Source organism: Pithys albifrons, chromosome 14, assembly GCF_047495875.1.
Source record: "Pithys albifrons albifrons isolate INPA30051 chromosome 14, PitAlb_v1, whole genome shotgun sequence".
NCBI classification, from domain to species: Eukaryota; Metazoa; Chordata; class Aves; order Passeriformes; family Thamnophilidae; genus Pithys; species Pithys albifrons.
In genome coordinates, this window is record NC_092471.1 from 8906552 (window position 1) to 8926286 (window position 19735).

The window sequence follows — 19735 nt, forward strand, 5'->3', positions numbered from 1 at the left end:
CTTTCTGGATTCTTTGCCTTAAGACACACAAGCTAAATATTTGTGGAAACATCTTAACAACTTTGTTTTTTAAATTGTTGTACTTAGTAAATCTGTTTCATCTTTACCCAGAGTTAGGAAGGTTTAACTTTCTTGTCAACTGTGGGACTAGTAACTATACAAGACCATAAACACACCAACCATCCCATCTCACCTGTTTTAAGAGGGAACAGTTGACAACTAGTTCATAAATTTTAGATACTACAAGCAAAATCCTGCCTTCATTTAATAAAACAGCAAAACTCCCTTTGACTTCAGCTTTTTCCATAAGGTTAAACCATAATGAGATTTGAAGTACTTACTTTTACTTGCTTCAAGCAAACATCTTACCCCACAACCACAAGCCATGTTTATTATTTTATTTTCCAACTCTACAGTGATTTTTTTCAATTAAAGAAACAGGGCTCATAAAGATCATTACAAATAAGAGAAGTACTCCCCTTGAGACTTCTTTAAAACACTGCAATGCCATCTCTGTGATGTCTTTTCAAAACATGAAAGACATGCCCTTCTCAAGAGAGATACATATTTGAGTTTAGTCTTAGGAAATCACAAGTTGCCAACACTGACATGTCATAGGAAGTGAAGGAAATGAGTAAACCTTCCAACTTTTTGGAGAGATGACTATGAGTTCCGTGTTAGTCCTTACACATGAGTAATTTTACATATTGTCAGATTTATGAAAATCTCTAAAACCACTTCCCTTAGAGAAATGGATTAACGTAATTTGTTCCCACTACTTTTTACTTTGGAAGTCTTTGCAGGCTGGGATCAGCTGTGAAGGTCTGATGGTGCTGTGACTTACCAGACCAGCTCTGTGTTTGACTGCCCTGAAGTAGCTGCATTCCCACAGGCTGTGAGTAACATCCTTGCAAGTACAATGTCACATTTTCAGTCCTTCCTACGTGACACACACCTTACAAGCACAAACATTAAAGATACTTGGCATACTTGTTGCTCTTTGGTTACTGCAGGTTCTTTCTGAGACAAGATGGAAATCTTAAAATTTAACAAACAGGTTTTTAGCACACATTTAAGGAAACTTACCCAATTTTACTTCTGCATTTTCTGTGAGAAGAACATTCTGTCCTTTAATATCTCGATGGATGACATGGTGAGCATGAAGATGTGCCAAGCCCTAAAAGAAAACCAGACTTTTCTTATTCTTTCTTCCTAACAGTTCTTTCTTCCATGAGTGTGGCACTGTTGCCTTTTTGCACTTTTACCCTTTTCAGACTTTATTTGTAAGGAAAGTCCTTTAGAGTTACTAGCAAGATGAAGAGCCCATTTTCAGGGAGGAGAGAACTGCAAGTTTGCCTGTCTTCTTCACCACAGACCTGACAGCAGTGGAGTATCTCTGAAGTCAAGTGTGAAGAGAACAAGGTAGCAACATGTTAAACTTCTGTCCCAGAAACAAGGGATGGTTTTGGTGTGCTAAAAGCAAACCAAAGAGAGAAAAAGCAAAGCAGAAAGCTCTGTATGAGGACCAAAGACAGCAGCTTAAATTTTACATTCAGCAAAATGGTAAATTCAACAGTAAATGGACTACAGAAAGTTAAAAATATGTCAGACCTCTTTTTGAATGCAGCAAATATTGTTTTCAAGCTGCTAATATTTGCTATGCCCTGCTTGATTTCAAAATTGCCCATAGTTAATCCAGCACAGATATAAAGGAACATGCTGAAATAACCCATTACATTAATCCAAGGATGCTTCACTCAAAACATTTAGCCTCTCCAATACTAATGGCCTCAAATAGAGCTTCCACCCAGTCTGTAAATTTTCCAGAAGGAAACACTGTCAATCCATGTGCAACAGGGCCACTCTGTTTTGAAACAAGCATGATTAAATCCAATCTCCTGCTTTTACCAACACACTGTCATGGTTTGCAATTCTGGGGGCGGGGGGGGGGGGTGGTCCGTGTAAAGCAAATGTTTTGACATCAGTTGCTTTAGCAGGTACATCCCAGCCACACCAATGGGGAGCAACTTGACCACAGCATTAAGGTTTTTTTCTTTTGCAGAAGAGCTCTCCCCACACTCTCCAGATATAGTTATTAAAATCTGAGGCTTGTGCCAAATCCCTGTAAGATGGCCAATGCTCTCTACTGAGCACGTTTCTCAACTCCTGGAACAAAGCTTTACTCCTATTCAAGCATTACTTTGGCATGCCATTTGAATTCCAGCTCCCAGAATGCACATTTATCTTACCATTATTTAGAAAAGATGTAAAACTCCATTACAAAGAAGACGGATCAGTAACCCTGTAATGGGTTTTGAATTTAGAATGATAGGTTCCAACATTATATTTTTTTTCCAGGCTGGTTCACTAGATTACACTTGGGAATTGTTTTATTCTCTGTACTTCCTAGGGTAAAAAAAACCAAAAAAACAGCCCTAAGCCTGCAGGGAATAAAATAGAGCCCAAGAATTGTCTTGGGGAATACTGTCCCAGCAGGGCCACCTTTAAGATTTGGGAATGCTGTTTAGTTGACATTTTTTCTATAGTGTGGAAAAGGGACCCTTGAGTGTGTGCAGGTAAAGGAATTATGAACAGAAACATCTTACACAGCATGAGCAGCTGAAGCAAATGAGCAGTAAGATCTGATGTGGAGGACAGACTTACTGAAAACAGAAAATTTATTTGCTTTTCTAGATGCCCAGTGTCTGGAATTTTAGAAGATGGCTATTTGCCATAGGAAAGAGGATTTTTGTTGTTCTTCATACAGAAAATGGGATTAACTGTAACAATATGGGATGTCAAGCAAACCGCTCTTAAGGCTCTTCTGAACTTAAGGACCGCAGCCCATGAGCCCCATGGATCACAACCTTTAAACAATAATGCTCATTAGTGACCTATTTTAGCAACCAAAGGCTTGGAAAGCCCTTTTTGTTGCAAATGAGCATCAAAGCTCTGCTGGCAGGACTCACCCTGAGAACCTCTCTGCAGATGTAAGCAATCCAGTCTTCCTTGAAACAGTTCCCTTTTGTCTTCTTTACCAGGTCAGTGACAGAGCCTGCACCACAGTACTCCATCACCAGCTGCAGGGAGGCAAACAGAGGGCACCTTCACCACAGCTCTGCCAGAGACACCACGTGCAAACACCCACTCCACCACAACCCAGGTGTGGCAAACTACATGTGGCCTTCCTGGATGCCAAGTGACTTCAAATCTCATTTCCTGATTCACACACATTGCTGAATAAATAAAAAAACCCAGTAGTGCCCTTCTCCTATTGCAGATTACAGGTAGCTTTTTAAATATATAAAGTACAAATTAGAAAAGGAACAGCCAACAGCACTGAAAAACATGGGAATTTTTAAAAAATTTGAAATTTCTCATTTTGCTGCAGAGCTTCAAGCAGCCAAAATATTGGAGGATTCATGATTCTCCTCTGCTTTATTGCCAGTTCCTATGCTCCCTTTTTTATTTTCCAACTGAAAAAAGGAGAGGAAAGCAAGAAACAAAGAAAAAAAATGGGAAAAGGACAAGCTCTTTCACTTTTGTAAAAAAAATACAGAAGTGTCTAATTTGGAAAAAAGACGACTCAAACAACAAATCAAAAAGACAGCACAAGTCACAACATAAGATACTTTATGCCCACCCTCAAAGGAAATCATAGGGGATGGAAGATGTCTAGGGAGGAGTAATTTTCTCATTTATATGTTATTTTTCAGAACAATGACTTAGGAGCTTTGCTGAGACAGAGTCCAAGCCAACCATACTGGAGCTCTAAAGAAGGGGCTGTAAATCTAGTGAACAGAATTGACACTGAACACTTACCCAGAGCTGATCATCTTGACCTGCAGGACTTTTCTTTACAAAAGCACCATAATATGTAGCAATATTCCGGTGATGAGAGTACTTTTTTAGCATATTTATCTCCAGCTTGATTTCCTCCTCTTCATTCTGTAACAAGAGAGCAGAAGGCTCCTTAGGTGACCACAGATCACTGAGCAAAGCAACCTCTGTCTTTGGAGGCTTTAACACCCAGCTGCAACCACTCTGAGCAAGGGTGTAATCCCATGGCTGACCCTGCTTTCAACAGGAGGTTGGACCAGAGTTGTCCTGGAATTAAGAGACTGCAACTGATGGACACCTCTTAAAACAACTGAAACACCCTGATCCATAGGTCTAAAACAAGTACTTGCTAAATTGACCTAAAGAATCAAAAATGTCCCCATTCAGGCACAAAAATTGTATATTGTCTCCTGAGGGAGCTTAGACAGGACCTAATATTCCCCTATTTGTGGTTTCTGCATGCAGTAATTTAATCTTGGAGAAATTAACCAGATTCAAACAAAAATAAAATATTCCTAACACTCTATTACTTTAATACTTGGAAAAGCACTTAGTGCACACATCAGCCAATTTGTCTTCCCAGTCCTCTGGAGGGTCCTGCTGGGAGGAAACCAAAGCCAAGAAGGAGGTGACTTGCCACAAATCAAACTCCAGAGCCAGCCAGGGTTGGGATCTGCTCTTTCCTTACAGTTGTGAGGCTGCCCTACCTGGACCATGGGCTTTTTCACTCCTCCATCATGCCATCAGTGAAGTCTCTGGCATACTGGGGACTAGCACACCCCGACCAGGCACCAACTGCCTGTTTTAACATGGTCTTTGTTTCAGTCTCTTCAGACGTTCCCTTCTGCCCAGGACAGCACTGTGTACAATAAGTCAGGTAGTGGAAATACAAGCCTTAATAATTACATTAGAAGGAAATGCCTTTTTTCAGAGAGAACTGCCTGATCTGCAGGAGGCTCCTCAGACGCAGCCTGTTTGCTACAGTGCACAACACCCAGTGAAATGCACATAGTTTTGCCATCTTATTCACTTTAATGGGAAACAAGTGGTGCTGCAAAGTATTCTTGTATCAGTGAAAAGGAGTACAACAAAGTTGAAAATTAATTTACCTTTCTGCAAAACATCCCAGTCAGCACTAACTAGCTTAAGGGGGAAAAAAACGAGGCAGGAAGAACAACTCAGCCTCACAGGACATTTTTCTGCACTTTTCCTCTATTTTCCAGTAGCTTTGCCATCGAAGCATTCCTTTAACCATCACAACAGACTGCTTACAAAACCAGACACATTGTCCTTTCTACCTGGAGCAACACATTAAGGCCTGACAAGCTAAAGCCAAATTCCCTTCAAGAATATGATGTGTCTTAATAAATCCAACCACACAAAAATCATTCCCAACAGAAAGGATCAGTAAGTTTTCCCCAGTAATATCAATCCATAGGAGACACATTACCAGACCAAAGCCTAATTGTATTAAGCCTCAGGAAATGGGAAATGTGAAATAACTGTACTTGAAGCTAAATGAGGTATTTCAGGTTTCAGAACAGTCCCTTTGTTGAACACAGGCTCTGCAGCTGCACACATTACACCAGGTATTTCATTTATCTCTTTTTTTCAGTTAAGGAGAAAGGAGGACCCTTGATCTTCAGCCTGACTGAATTAGCAAGGGTAAGGAGGAGCCCCATGCACCACCTGGAGTCTCCAGAAGAAATCAGAGCTGGCTCCCAGACAGCAAGCAGGAAATCCTCCATGAGCAGGGTCCTCTTTCTTTCTGCATGTGGCCAGAGCACTATCAAAGGGAGGTGAGAGCTTGTGATGATGCTTTTTGGAAGGGGAGACAGATTTGGGACTCCAGATAGGGCACATGAAAGAGTGGAAACAGGCAGGTGAGAAGGAAGTAGAGAATCAGGACATCAGAACTGTCATCCTGGACCTGACCACAAAGGTCCTGTCATCTACAGGAGTGTCTGAATCTTTGGGGAAGAAGAGCAGAAAGCTTGACAAACAGGGAAGACTCCTTTTCTCCTGCTGCTGTCCCTCCTGCATCCTGCCCACTCCTTCTGCCAGGGGAATCAAACATACAGAGTTTGTATGTTTGTCCAAATTACTTAAGACCTTTACAGATGTTAAGGGTTTGTGGTTTTTTTAGCTCTTGCCATCTGCATGAACTTTGCACAGGTGGAGCCTGACCCTCTGCTGTGATCTCAGCACCAGCCCGCAGCTTTCACAAAGTTCCCTTCGCGGAGCTGGCAGATACCAACCACTTCCTCAGGGCTGCTGCCTGTTTTTCCGCTCTTCTCCTTTGCTCAATTAATTTGCTGGATGTTGGAAATATGCTGGCACAGCACTTATCTGAGTACCTTCTATTCCTCTGCAATCTCACCTCCATGTTTTCAGAACAAAGCCAAGCACATGCCTGTCTGTGAACACAGCCAGGATGCCCAGTAAGTTCTACACCCACTGGCAAGAGCAAAGAGTAGCTGCACATGTGTAACACTCCTTTTACAGTACCAGCAAGATGATCCAATTCCGGCTTTATCTCTTTACCCACAAGGCTAGAACCTGCTCCCTCCCTGGACCTGGTGGTTCTTCCTTGCCCATTCTTGCCTGCATAGTGCTCACACAGGTAACACTGCTCAGTACAGGTGGAGTGCCTTGGGGAGACACTGCTTAGAGCAGACAGCAGGCTGAGCTTCAAATATCAGTCAGTCTGTAAGAAAAGGGCAATGCAGGACAGCAGCTGGGCATTTCACAGACAAATGCATTCTGGCTTTTCAGTGTGTAAGTTTCTATGCCATGGAAAAACCAAGGCAGAAGGGTAAACATGAGCGATTCTGTCCCCTGGGTGATGTCTGAGGCCTGGCCAGGAACTGAACCTGGACTTGCTAAGTCTCAGTATATCCTCCAAGCAGGATGACTGGGCACAAAAGCACCCTTAACTTCTCAGTGCATGTCCATGCTCAGGATTTCCATTTGCCTCCACCCTCTTGTCAGTGTTATCACCAGCCTCATCTCTCAGGGGTCTACAAACCTGCTCATAAATAATGCTGCTTAAGAAAAGTAAACAGGCTCACAGATGTGCAGGTGCAAAACGCTGTTTCCTTTCACAAACCAACGTGTTCCTGGGCACAGATGGCTTCATGCTCAAAGATGACAGCCTCATGATCAAAGGTTGTTTTTGAAGATGTGGGTGTATCTGCAATGGCATTAGGAAGCACAGAACTAGAAACGCCTCTGACCTCAAATGGAAACAAGATCATCAGCTGATAAATACTGCACCAAGAGATCCCTTAGTACTGGGGCAGGTCTAACAGCAAATTTCACATTATGTTATTTTGCTCTCTAGAAAGAATGAAATCAAAGACAGACAGAGAATGACATGCTGCCCAAGAGCTCTTTGATCACCTGGACCGACAGCTGAAGAGACAAGCAGCAAGAATCCAATCTCTTTTCAAGCACTGTGCTTGCTTGGCTCCATCAAATAACAGGAAGCAGAGTCTGCTTGGAGAGACACATGAGTGCACGTTGCCCCAGCTCCCCTTTAACCATTTCAAAGGGCTCTCCCTGAAACACAGCACGGCAGCACTTCCTGACAGATGTCCAGAGGATCCCACAATGACCACAGCATCCTGCTGCTGCTCTTAAGAATCTGGCCTGGGGCTGTAGCTCATGACAGCAAAGGGCAGATTTGCTCAGCTCTTGGTGTGCCCCAGATCTGAACAATCACAGTTGGAGCTGGTCAGGCAATTTCTGATAAAATAACTTCTTGCTGGAAAAAGACACTCTGTAGATTTGGTGAAAGAATCAGAATCTTTTGGTGAACAGAAGTGACAGAAGTAGCAGAACAGAATGCATCCAGGTCTGCCAGCCTGTGCCCTGGCAGAAGGAACACAGCCAACCCCACACTGGGAAAGTGGAAATAACAGCAGAGAGCCTTGCACTCACCCTGTGCCAAGGCCAGAAAGCAGAAAAATTCGAGTATAGCTGAGCTGCAATTATTCAGGGTTAAGTGGGGGAAGAGCACCAGGGAAAACCCTTCAGGCAGCTGCACCAACATGCTTCCAATTCAACTCCCAAATCTTTACATGAAGGGACTCTGTGAAAAAAGCATGATTTGCTATCACTGTCTCTCCAGCAATGGGTTCCCCAGTATGATGCTGGTTCTGTAACCTGCAAGGAAGCAGCAAATCAGACCTAAGCAGCTGGTTTTTGCTCCCAGAACGATGCAAGTCTATCAAAGTGACTCCTGAAGCTGGACCACATGGCTGTGCTTCATCTAAATTCTGTTTCCAAGTGAGAAGGCATTACTGCATGCTACAGTTTGATACTTGCATGCAAAAGAAACTTATGTATGTTATGTATAGCAAAGGGAAGGAAATATTTCCAGAGTTCCCTTCCTGGAGTTTCTTCTTCAACTGTTTCATCAAGGAAGGTACTGTCACTGGTGGTAACATGACAGCCTACAAGTGACATGTCTGACCAGCCCTCATGCACTGTTGACAGACCCACTACTGGCTGTGCTCTTCAAAGGATGAACAAAACCAAATATTTAGCATCTTTTTCAACAATCTGTTCCAGCACCTTATAAATGTGAACAGGGACAGTGCCAATTAAACTGTCTCGTTCTCTCCTCTGTCAAATCACAATAAAAAGTGCTACATTTGCATTTCTACCATGTTCCTGCTTGCTGGCTGTCAGGAATACTGCTCTGAGGAATGGCTGGCAAGGGGATAGGATGTGATGGAAAACAGAAGGGGCAGTGCAGAGCTACAGGAAATCTTTTACTTGCTATCTCTGGAAAGAGATAATCCACTAGAAACAAGCAGCAAGAGACTACTTCTCTTTGTTTTTATTGACCACTAAAATATATGGAAATGCATTCCCTTATCACTTTGTCACCATTGGTCAGGTACAGTTGAAAAATCTGGTGGTGTTAACACCTCTCAGTACTTTACAAAACACAAACCAGTGTTCAACAACCATAATTTTATACTACTGGACCTTCTTTTACAAGCTATCCACCTTCTCATGATCTGATTATTTACTTTTCCTTGCACCTTAATACCAACCTTCTTTAATTTTGGTTTAGCACTCACCTCAGTAACATTCATCACTTTGATTGCTGCTAGCTGCCCGGTCTTAACATGACGACCCTGTTAAAATAACAAAAGACTTTAAAAAAAACAAGTAAAACAAGCAGGCAAATTATGAATACAGCAACAAAGTAGGTATATAACAACTGGGTTTGAGTAAGGGCTTTCAATGGTGTTCAAGGTCATGTTGGACAGGGAGCTGAGCAACTTGTTCTAGCTGAAGATGTCCTTGCTCATTGCTAGGGGGTTGGACTAGATGACCTTCAAAAGATCCTTTCCAACCCAAACTATTCTATGCTTCTATGTACCAATAACCTTTGGGTGATACGAAACTACCAAGGCAAAGTTTGGTGATGATTCCCCACCTTGACCCCCTCAGTGTGTCCTGGCACATCTCAGGGTAAAGGGAAAACTCTAGGTTTCAGTACATCAATCTGGCAACCTGTATGGGGATGCCAAGAAACTAAAGCTCTACAGAAGTTTTTCCCTTTTTTTAAAAAAATGCTTTTTACTATGAAACGCTTAGCTTTAAAAATTCTTACTGCAGCTGAGCTAACTATATCTCAGCTATGTCCCAAAAAGCATGCAGGGGCTTTGAATTTAAAAATGTCATCTTTGTGGTGGTGGGGAGGAACTCATCCAGGTTTGGCCACAACCCACAGTCCTTATTAAGCAACAGATAACTGGTAACTTCAGACTACATAATTGTCTTTAAAAACAGAGCTGGGAAAAGGGGGGTAATAGGGAATAAAGCTATTAAAAGAGCAAATCTGCTACTAAGACTGACAAAATGTGATTCACAGGAACATGTATTAGAAACATAACCATGAATCTTGCTGTACATTGCAGTTTCTTGGCTTGGTTAGATCAAGTTACTCAACAGATACCACAGATACAAGTATTTTGCAATGATAACCAGCAGTAATATCATACTGGAGGATAGTTTCCAAAGATTTGAATGAACAGTGGAGTTGGTGTATGTCCTAACTCTTCACTTCCATCAAATGTTCAGAAACTGGTCTGAAGCTTTGAGACTGCAATTTTATTCCTGAAATAGTAGTGCCTGCAAAGCTTTATATTGAAATAACTAACTGACATCAATTAAGGAAACCATAGGAAATCAGGAAATCAAATATGAAATGCTGCAGTTTGCAGACAAAATGATTTGCAGGTGCAATTTACACCTGTAGAATTAAAAGCTGGGTTGATGTAATTTTAAAATCCAGGTCCTATCTGCACAAAATTGCTTGCAAGTGTTATTTCTAAGAGTAAGCAATTTTGCATCAAAGAAAAATGATTCCTCGTTCTCAGGCAATATGTCAGAGTCATGTTTTCTTTTACAAAAAACTAAATCCTGTTGAGTTTTTTGTATATTTATAAGTGTCCTCTTTCCATGGAAGCACTCCTGGGATTGCAAAGCTTTTTCTCATAAATTATCATTGAGCTCATGAGGAAGACAAACGGGGCACAATCTCCCCACAAGTCTCCATGGGTGAGTGTGGATGGGCAGTGACCAGAATTATCTTGAACAGATGCCGGTGCTTGGTCACCATTCATCGCTGCCGATGTCAATCCCAGTTTCTGAGCTTCCACTGTACAGCCCCAGCTCCTTTCTTGGAGGCCACTGTTTGCATATGTTTCCAGGCATTGAATGTCTTGGCAATACAATGAGAGAGGGCCTTCCACAAAGCACAGCCATGCTCAACATGCTGGCACCCTGACTTCACTCCAGAGTTTGTCTGGAGTCAAGTGTGCTGGTAGCTCCGTGTCTCCAGCCACCACACAGTACCAGCAACCAACCCATCGGAACGACGAGTCTCTCCTGGGCTGCTGTAGATTCTGCAAAGGATGATGTAAAGAATCAACACTCATTTTTATAACTATAGTGAAGAATGGAGAGTTTTTTGGTTGGTTTATTTTTCCCCCTCAAACTATCAGAATTGATGTGGATTACATGTTATAATCTACAAATACACAGATCATTCCTGAAATCCAGTGCTAGAATTCAGCGCATGACTTCAAACTGTTTCAAGTTAATTTTCCTTAACATCTCTAAAAGCAGCAAACATCCTGGAACCAGCCTTGGGCTTCTTGTTAACAGGCTGAGACTAGTGCCTAAGCAAGGAGAGGTTTCAGGGCCTGGACCCTTGTTTTTTTTTCATTTATCAATAAATCTCAGAGGTTAGACAGAGTTCATGGGAACTTTCATATTGCTGTTTCTGCTGAAGCCACGCAGTTGAGCATGTGTGAATTGTTTTGAGAAAAGTGGTGTTTTGGTTTTTGTTTAAAGGTCCCAGGAGCAACTGGCTGTTTTAACTGCTTCCCCACCAAATGAGACTAACACACTTCCAGTGACAAGACATGCAGAAGTTCATCCTTACTGACTTAATCCAAAACAGGGGGAAGAAAAAGGGGCAGTGCCCTCCCAGCCCTCTGTCCCTGCCCATCCGCTCGTGAACATTAAAGGGAATCAGGCTGTTGTGATGCAAGATCCTCAACTGCACATTTGCCCAGTAACTGAGTAAAGGGCTGGAATGGTCTGTGGGACAGTTTCTCTAATAAAAGGTTTCATCTTTCATGCAAAGGGTCAGTACAAGATCAGGTTTCAGCTGTGGAGAATGCAGCCAAAACATCCAACAGCCATCTGTAAGTCACTCATATTCCTACCCCAGAATATACCATTAAACTCTAGCAAGTTCATACACAGCTTAGACATCAACAATTCTGAAGCTCAATGACTTTCCAAAATTCAAGCTCCTCCCTTCATTTTGATGAGGTATCCAAGCTGGAAAAAATTCTCGCATTAGCTTTGAGTCCAGCTACATTCCTGGTCTCCTCCAGAAAATATTTCCGTATAAAGTCTGCTGTAGCTGCCAGTTAGTCACTAAAGCAACATTCAGCAAACCTGGAGCCAGCACACACATCTTTCAAATCTGCATACTGCTTATTGCAGCCAGACTTGTGGGAGATGCTTTATGCCAAAGATCTGGTTCTGATGAGCTCCAACTATGCATTATCTCTGCAGGGAGAGATACATGGAATGGGCAGATTGCTCATTGTTATTTCTACTGGCTGTATACTTTTTACCTCAATCAGATAAAGGAACTGCTTATCAGTGCCCTCTACCAAGGGCCAAGACATGTACTTTTCTATTTACATGAAACAAGAGTGGCAACACCAGCAGTCAGCTATTAGCTGATAAAGGGGCTTTATGTGAATTAAGTATATTCACATGACACATTCAGTCACATACAACACCTTTTCTTGTTAGATCCAAATAAAAATTCTGGACAGTCCCTGACTTGGGCCACGAGAAGAGACCCAAGGTCCCATGACATTGTAAGGCTGCAGGTCACATGCAGAGCTCGGTGTGACAGCTTCCCTTCCAGATCCTGCACATCTGTCTCTTCCTAGGGGTGGGAAGCAGCTCCCATCAGCTTCTCCAACAGATATGGAGTGGACAATTGCAAGTCCAGATGACAGAAGCCAGCTGTCCTGTTAAGTGCTGCACACCATGCCAAGGCAGTCCACGGTAGTCCCATCACACGCTTCCTTTTTGGCAACAGGCACTCATTGGTGTCCACGTGTTTCTGGGTCTGATGGAGCTGTCCTCATTTAACCGCTGCAGGAAGAAGTGCATGTGAAGGGCAGGGACTGTCTGCTGCAGGACACCACAGCAGCACCAAGCTGGTGGGTGCAAAACTCCTTGTTTGTGCCTGTGTCCTGCCTGCAATCAAAACCACCACCTCACCTATCTCCTTTTCAAAAAGCAGGGGGTTTGGCAAGGCTGTAACTGTAATGTGCCTATGTGCAGGGATACCTCCCAGAAACCAGAACACTTGGATATGTGCCAGCTTGTACCACCGTGCTCCCATGAAGGGCAATTTCATACCAAACATGCTCTGCCACCAGGCATAGACAAAACCAGCTCCCACACCAGCACAGGAGCGCAGGGCTCCTGGGTGACCCTTCACAGCACTGCCTGCCTGTGTAATCCTGCAAGCTGGGAGACACCATAACCTTGAGATGTTCTCTGGATATTGTAGGTTTGCATTGGAAAGCCAGATGTGGCTGTTGGAGGTGTGGGACTTTGGAGGGCAGAGGTGCTCCTCACCCAGGAGCATTAGTTATGGGATAACTGGTGCAGCCTGTGGCCACTCGCCCTTTGGGACTGAGGTGAAGGCACAGCTGTCGATGCAAGCTCTTACCAAGAGCAAACTTGAGCAAGCAGATTTCCTGTTAAAAACCCACTGATAACCTTTGAAGTTTGAGCCCATCTTGAGTAAATCTGTACAGCCCTGCGGTTCCTGGCAGAGTGCCAGCTGAGCCTGCTGTGTCCTGTGGGACAGGACCCCACCCTGTCACCCCTCTCCTCTCCACCCTTCCATCCTGGTAATACAAGAAAAGCCTTTAAGAGATTATGCATCAAGTGAACAATGCTCTGCATAGGGATCCAGGAAACCCTATGTCCTATTCCACATGACCTTAACAAAGTCATGGTCCTTCTGTTTCCCTTTCCACCTACACAGAGTTTTTCTGCTTAGACCCAGCTCTTCAGATGATGAGCCGTGTTTGCCATCACCAGCCCCCATGCCAGACTGGGAACACAAGCTTTGCCTGTTCACACTGCAGGCAGGCAAGGACAGCCTCCCTTGGAGCTGCAGTGTGGTCCCCAGTGGGTCAGCACAGCACGAGAACCCCAAGAACATAAACCCTGCAGATACCCTGCTCTTATGCTCCAGCTTAGACACTGTTTTACAGCATAAGGCTGCTCACACAGATATCCTGCTGTCCCTCACAGACGTGACAATGTAAACAAGTGGTCAGGGCTTGCACACCTGAGGCCGTAGTGTTTCGGTGCTGAGAAGTGTCACCTGAGGAGATCATTTATAGGAGAGATCTATCAGCGAGAGCAGTCCACAATCCTCAATTTAGCAACTGGTAACATGTGACAACCCACTGTAGTTATGGTCAGAGCTCTCCAGCTAAAAATACAGCATTAATGCAAAACTTGAAAGAGGACAGGAATAAATTCCAAGGAAGAACTAATTATGAGTCTGGGAGCTTACAGCTTGTTTTTGTTAGTTAATATTCCCAGGCAGACTTAAGGGTCAGTCTGGCACTGAATTCTGGCACTGGATTTCAGTAATGATCCATTTCATTTTAAACTATAATATGTAATCTGCATCAATACTGATAGTTTTAAAAAACAAAACAAAAAAAAATCCACAAAACTCTCAACCCACCCCAACCCACATCAGCTTTGGACAGATGAGCATCAGTTTCAGAAGGTCTTTTCTCTTTTTTTCCTAACCCACCATGAAGAGCTCAATGAAGAGCTCAGGACACCAACCAGGTGGGAGTGCAGCTATCATTTTGATTACAGCTTCATCCTTTTAATCACACAACTCAGGCTGCAGAAGGCCTACTCTGATTGACATTATAAAGTTTTGGTGGCACTTCTATCACATCACCTCTGGATGTCTGTTGTATTTCAGGGCTGTAAATCAAGGAATCGTATTCCCATAGAGCATTTTTTCTTTTTTTTGTGATACTGGGAGATGCTGAGATTTTGGAAGCTGTTCCAGGTCACCTTTAGGGTTGCTCCTCAGCTCCACTTCCCAGCTGGAGCACACCCTCCTTTCTTTGTAAGTGGCTGCTTTTATGCCAGCAGTGCAGGATGCAGCGACTTCCGCAGAACCACAGCCCAGCTGTGCTGCCCAAGAGCCGACCATGTGGATGCAACACATTTGTCCTTTTGCTCCCACATCTGGCACACAATTTCCAGACAGTCACAGGTCTCCCCAAAAACCACTTGAGGAGCATAGCCAAATGTTGCATTTCCTCTTCCCTATCCTCCTTAACACACTCTGGAGAGCTTTGCTGCCACTAACTCTGTGCTAAGGAGAGGAAGAGCCCAGAGCAGTCTTGACAGGAGCTCCTGAGATCCCTGTTTGCAACACAAATGTCCTTTGTTCCTCTCAGACAATCCAACACTAGCATTGTCCATCCAAGCCCTCAGGTTGAAACGGGACTCTGACTCCAACTTCACATTGCCCTCAGAACCGATCTGAGATATTTCCTAACAGGGAAGGCAAAGTGCGTCACCTAAACAGCACAAAATATCATCACCCTTGCCCACTGCTGAAGAACAACATAAATATTAATATATCGTAGATAAGCAAGACATCCTCTTCAAGGTTTATGTTGTTTTGGGTTTTTTCCTCCTTTAAGCTAATCCCCACTCTATGATTAGTTATGTTCCAAGAAGTTAGCTAAAATTTATTACTTACAGTAGAGACCATACTATGAAGTAAAATGTTAATTCACATACTCCACAACTTGGGTTACAAAACATAAACAGTAAACTCTACCCTGTCTGCACATGGATATATAAAGAATGAAAGCTAATTAATAACATTTAGTGCACTTTAAGACAAAGCCTGTCACATTGATGAAGAAATATTAAGGATACATACTATTTATAATGAAATAAAAAAGGAAAAATTATTTCTTAAAAAATCAAAACTTTCCACTGCATTCCAAACAAATAAAAGGATAATTTTGTAAAGGTAATCAAATTTATATAGAAAAATTGATATGAATATTCAGTGAAAAACAAATTAACTTCCTAGAAAACACCACTGCCCTATTTCTATGTAGAACAGGTCATTCTATCCCTCCCACTGTTTCTCTCTACCACCTCATCTCAGAATTGAGAAAGTATTATGCACTCACTCAAAGTGAAGACACTAGTTTTACCAAATATTAGTTTTACAAAATTTTTTAAATGAAGTTTAAGTTATTTCAGGGGTAAGATTAAAACAAAAAATCAGGAATTTCTCTCAGGGCCCCTATTTGTATCACATGCTTAAACAAACAAAAATATTGCTGTAACTCATAATACTACAGAAGATTAATTAAGTTGGCAGTGGTATAGGAGGACTTCCCATACACAAAAATAGCAACATGTTAGCCAAGGGAAGAGATTACAAAATACAACTTCTACCAGTCACTTAAAATTCTACCCATGTCCACACTGTCTAGAAGGGAGGGATGGACAGGGGTCATTTTAACAGTACCAGATCAAACCACCTTGATATCTGGAGCAAAAGGACATTTTTTACCCCCACTGCAAGTGTCTGTACCACAACCCTCATGAACTGTAAAACCCAAGAGGCACCAGAAACAGTTTTTCTGTCGAGATTGGGGTTTTTTTATCCTTTCAGTTCCTATTTCCTCTCATTGTACGAGTGGAAACACAGATTGTTTGCTTTGCCTAATGTTTGTCTGTGTCTGACTGCAGACCAGTGGGAAAAGAAAATGAAACAAAGGGGCAAATTTAAGCTCTTTCACAAACACATATTTGAGTACCTGTATTTTTTGCAATATCAGTATGTTCAGTTGATCAGAGATTACAAAAAAGCATGAACCACTCCAGATTACAGCGTACTTATATGAGACTGGACTAAAAACTGGTATTTTGGGATGTTGAAACCTGCTCCCAAAGAGGTCATTCACATGTGATCTGCAAGATCAAGCAAAGCACTAAGCCCTTTTGAAGATATTATGCTAGTCATAACACAGAGAGGTTTGTCCTCTACTTATTTGAAAAGGGTGGTGTCTGCAGCAAAACACCCCATGTAATCTTCTGCAGCTCCATGCTCATTTGGAGGGAAGTACTCATTCCTGTGGCTTCTCCTTGCTCAGCTAACATGTAGACATGATGCTTTAGATATTCAATTGTTGTTTAGAATTTCTGAACAATGTGCAAAAAGGAAGAGCAGGAACATTTCTCCTGGGGCAGGTAAAACCAGAGTAGCCCATGGTGGCTGCCAGTGGAAATCAAGAGCTGCAGCACACAGTGCATCGTGCGCCTCAGAAAACAACTTTCAGGCTACCACCACTGCTGTGCTCAGGGTCAGCCTTGCTGGGGATGCACAGCATTACCAGAGGCACAGCTGCTCCTGGTGAAGGACTAGACTCCCACCAACCTTGATTTGGTCCAATCTGTATCTGGAGATACTTCACAAGCATCTCAAGGTGCGATAAACACTGTGAAGCTCCAGCTCTCCTCTGTTCAATAGTCATTCAAGTGCTTGAGTTTAGAGGGAACTGTAAGGCCCCTGAGTGGGAGATGCTGCCAACAAGTAAAGAAAAGCAACATTTTGGGGCCATTCATGGGTCAAGAAAGTTAACTCGGACAGCAGCACAGTGAACAGGAGGAGAGGTCTGAGAAGCAAGTTGTGCAGTTATCCCATTTTCCTCACACTCCATTTATTGGGATATAAAACCTGCTTTCACTGAGCCTAAATTTCAGTATTTGCACAAGCAACAGCTTCAACAGCCTTGTTATTCATCCTCAGCTTTGGCATTTGTCACACCTCTCCACATCTGTTGAAACACCATTGAGTTTTCAGCCTCAGACATCCCATCACAGCTTGCTGCCCCTGCCAGGGACATGGAGGTTTTCCTCTTCCAGTGGGTGTCCTACCTTGGGGATGCTGGGCTGGTGAGTGGCAGGCAGCCAACAGCAGGGCCCCTGGCTGCCCAGCACAGAGCATGGGGGATCCAGGGGGAATGTGGGGTGTTTCCAGCCCCACAGCTCCTGTTGCTGTGGGAAGGAGGGCTGGAAAAGCTCTGGCCCAGAGCCAGTCCCGCTCAGCACCTGGGGAGCTCAGCAATGATTTACGACAGCAAAGGCTCCCTGCACCGAAAAATCTGTTCATCCAGAAAAATGAACAATTTAGGAAAAGCCTCAGCCTTTGGAAAACTCTCACTCTGCAGAACAGGGGCTGTCAAGGAGCTAAGTCGGGGAGAGGTACAAATCCCTCCACCCTGGTGAATTTTCACTGCCTGACTCACACGCCTCTGTTTACAGAAATACAGGACACTAGAGAAAACCTGTACACAGCACATCTCTGCTGGATGAAATCACAAGCAGTTAAATGTGTCCCGCCAGCCTCATCCTGCTGAAAGGAAGTCAGGGCTGGACTGGAGGAGGTCAGCAATGGGTGGCCAGACCTTCGAAGCAGGAATGCCTCAAAGGGAGGGTTTTTGGCTCACCATCACTACGAAGCTCTGAAGGTCAAGCTGCACACAGCAATTACAAACCTCATTATGAAAGTCATCTGTTAACTTTTTAAGCAATGCAGCCTTCCCAGACACATGCTAGTAAAGAAAGGCTTTATTAGCCTTCTATACCATATAAACTCATCTAGTGTGCACATTAAGCTCTCAGGAATTATACCACTGAATTTTTAAAAACCCTTCATTGTTGTGAACAAAGCAACATAGCTGAATTTTCTCTTGTATGTAATGCAGAACATGGACAATGTTCTGCGAGGGTTAAAAGTGCGTTGTTGGGGTTTTTAAAAAGGCTTTGAGACAGGCAGGGTACACAGCTCAGACTGCAAGTTCCAGCCTAGATGATGACAGAGCTACAACCTAGAGGTGACATATTTCTTCATTCCAGTTCTGCTGGTGTTTTTCTCAGACACGTTGCAATACCATGCAGGTCTGCATCTCTTCAGATGCCTGTGTGAGACACAGAACAGGACAGCCCAATACTAACAACTGACATTAAAATGGTTTCTCTCAGAGTGTTTCTTCCAGTGTTTCATGGTCAATACCATCCCTATAATTCTGCTCACCTGAGGTGAATCCTGAAATAAAAAACTGTGCTGACTACCACTGTCAGGTTCAGAAAATCTGAGGTTTGCCTAGGGAAAGGTAATTTTTTTACACACATACAAACATCTTCACAGAGCATTTAACTGAAGAAAAAAAAGGGTATCTACTCTCAGTGCTTTTTCCTTTGGCTCTATTTGATGAAACGTCTCCAAAAATTAAAAGGGAGTTAATGGACACAACTAGTCTGTGAGAAAATACATCAGCCTCCAGATTTCTGAATGATCTCTGTAAGAAATGAACTACATGGCACTGATCTCGCAGCAGCAGTCAATTCCCATTTCCTTCCAAAATACTATTGGCCAGATGGTCCACAAAACTCCAGGGGAAATTACTTAAATGTTTGGAAAGGCTTTCAGTATTAACTTGGTCTCCAAAATGAAACCAGACTACCCTTCTAATTGTTCTTAAAAGTGAAGTACACCTTGCTTTTCTAATGAAGTTAAGACGGAGCGCGGCTTCCAAGTTCACTTTTCTAAAGAACAAAAAATCCGAATTAATGAAAAGCCTCGGTGTTCTTTTTTTCTAAACTGATCTAATCAGCTTTGCACAGCAGAAGCCTGGCTGGGAAAGATTCTCCTCTCAAGCAAACTACAGGTCAGATGCACAGAAATAGTTCCCAAACATCTACAAGCAGTTACTGTTCAATGCTGTATCTTCTGAGTTTCTGTATTACTTGTAGGGACCAAGGTCAGACACAGCAGGAGAGAAAGGAACAGTGAACTCTTGAGAGGAAGAAAAAAAATAAATACCCCTGCCGAACAATTTCAAGAAAATGGCTAAACACATCACAGCTGAAGAACCACAAAGCCTTAAGCAATGCAGAAGAGCATAATTGCCAGCACACATGAAGCAAAACCAGCAGTGAATCACTGGAAGAACTGGTCACAGGAGGCACCAAGACTTTCCTGCATTTAACCACTGAATAGCTTCACCAGATTTTGAAACTCCCATCTCTGTCTCGCCCTATTTAAACAACCCAAGTTCATTTTGTATAGCATTAGATAAAGTAGTGCCCTACATAGTGAACTGTGTGTGGGTGAAACAATGGCAGAGCCCCAGCACAGGCTGGGCACACCGCTGCCAATCCCTGATGCACCGCTGGCTACTCCTCC

At 43.1% G+C, this 19735-nt stretch overlaps 1 protein-coding gene across 3 annotated transcripts in view; it reads right to left on the minus strand.

Moving 5' to 3' along the window:
* NRK (Nik related kinase) overlaps nt 1-19735 on the minus strand; it is a 92184-nt gene that overhangs the window by 52063 nt on the left and 20386 nt on the right. For all 3 annotated transcript variants that reach the window (XM_071569635.1, XM_071569636.1, XM_071569633.1), the window contains exons 3-6: nt 8934-8990; nt 3823-3948; nt 2970-3080; nt 1087-1177 (exon numbers count right to left, since the gene is read on the minus strand). In XM_071569635.1, the coding sequence (XP_071425736.1) occupies nt 1087-1177; nt 2970-3080; nt 3823-3948; nt 8934-8990 (385 nt within the window). The remainder of the gene's footprint in view (nt 1-1086; nt 1178-2969; nt 3081-3822; nt 3949-8933; nt 8991-19735) is intronic.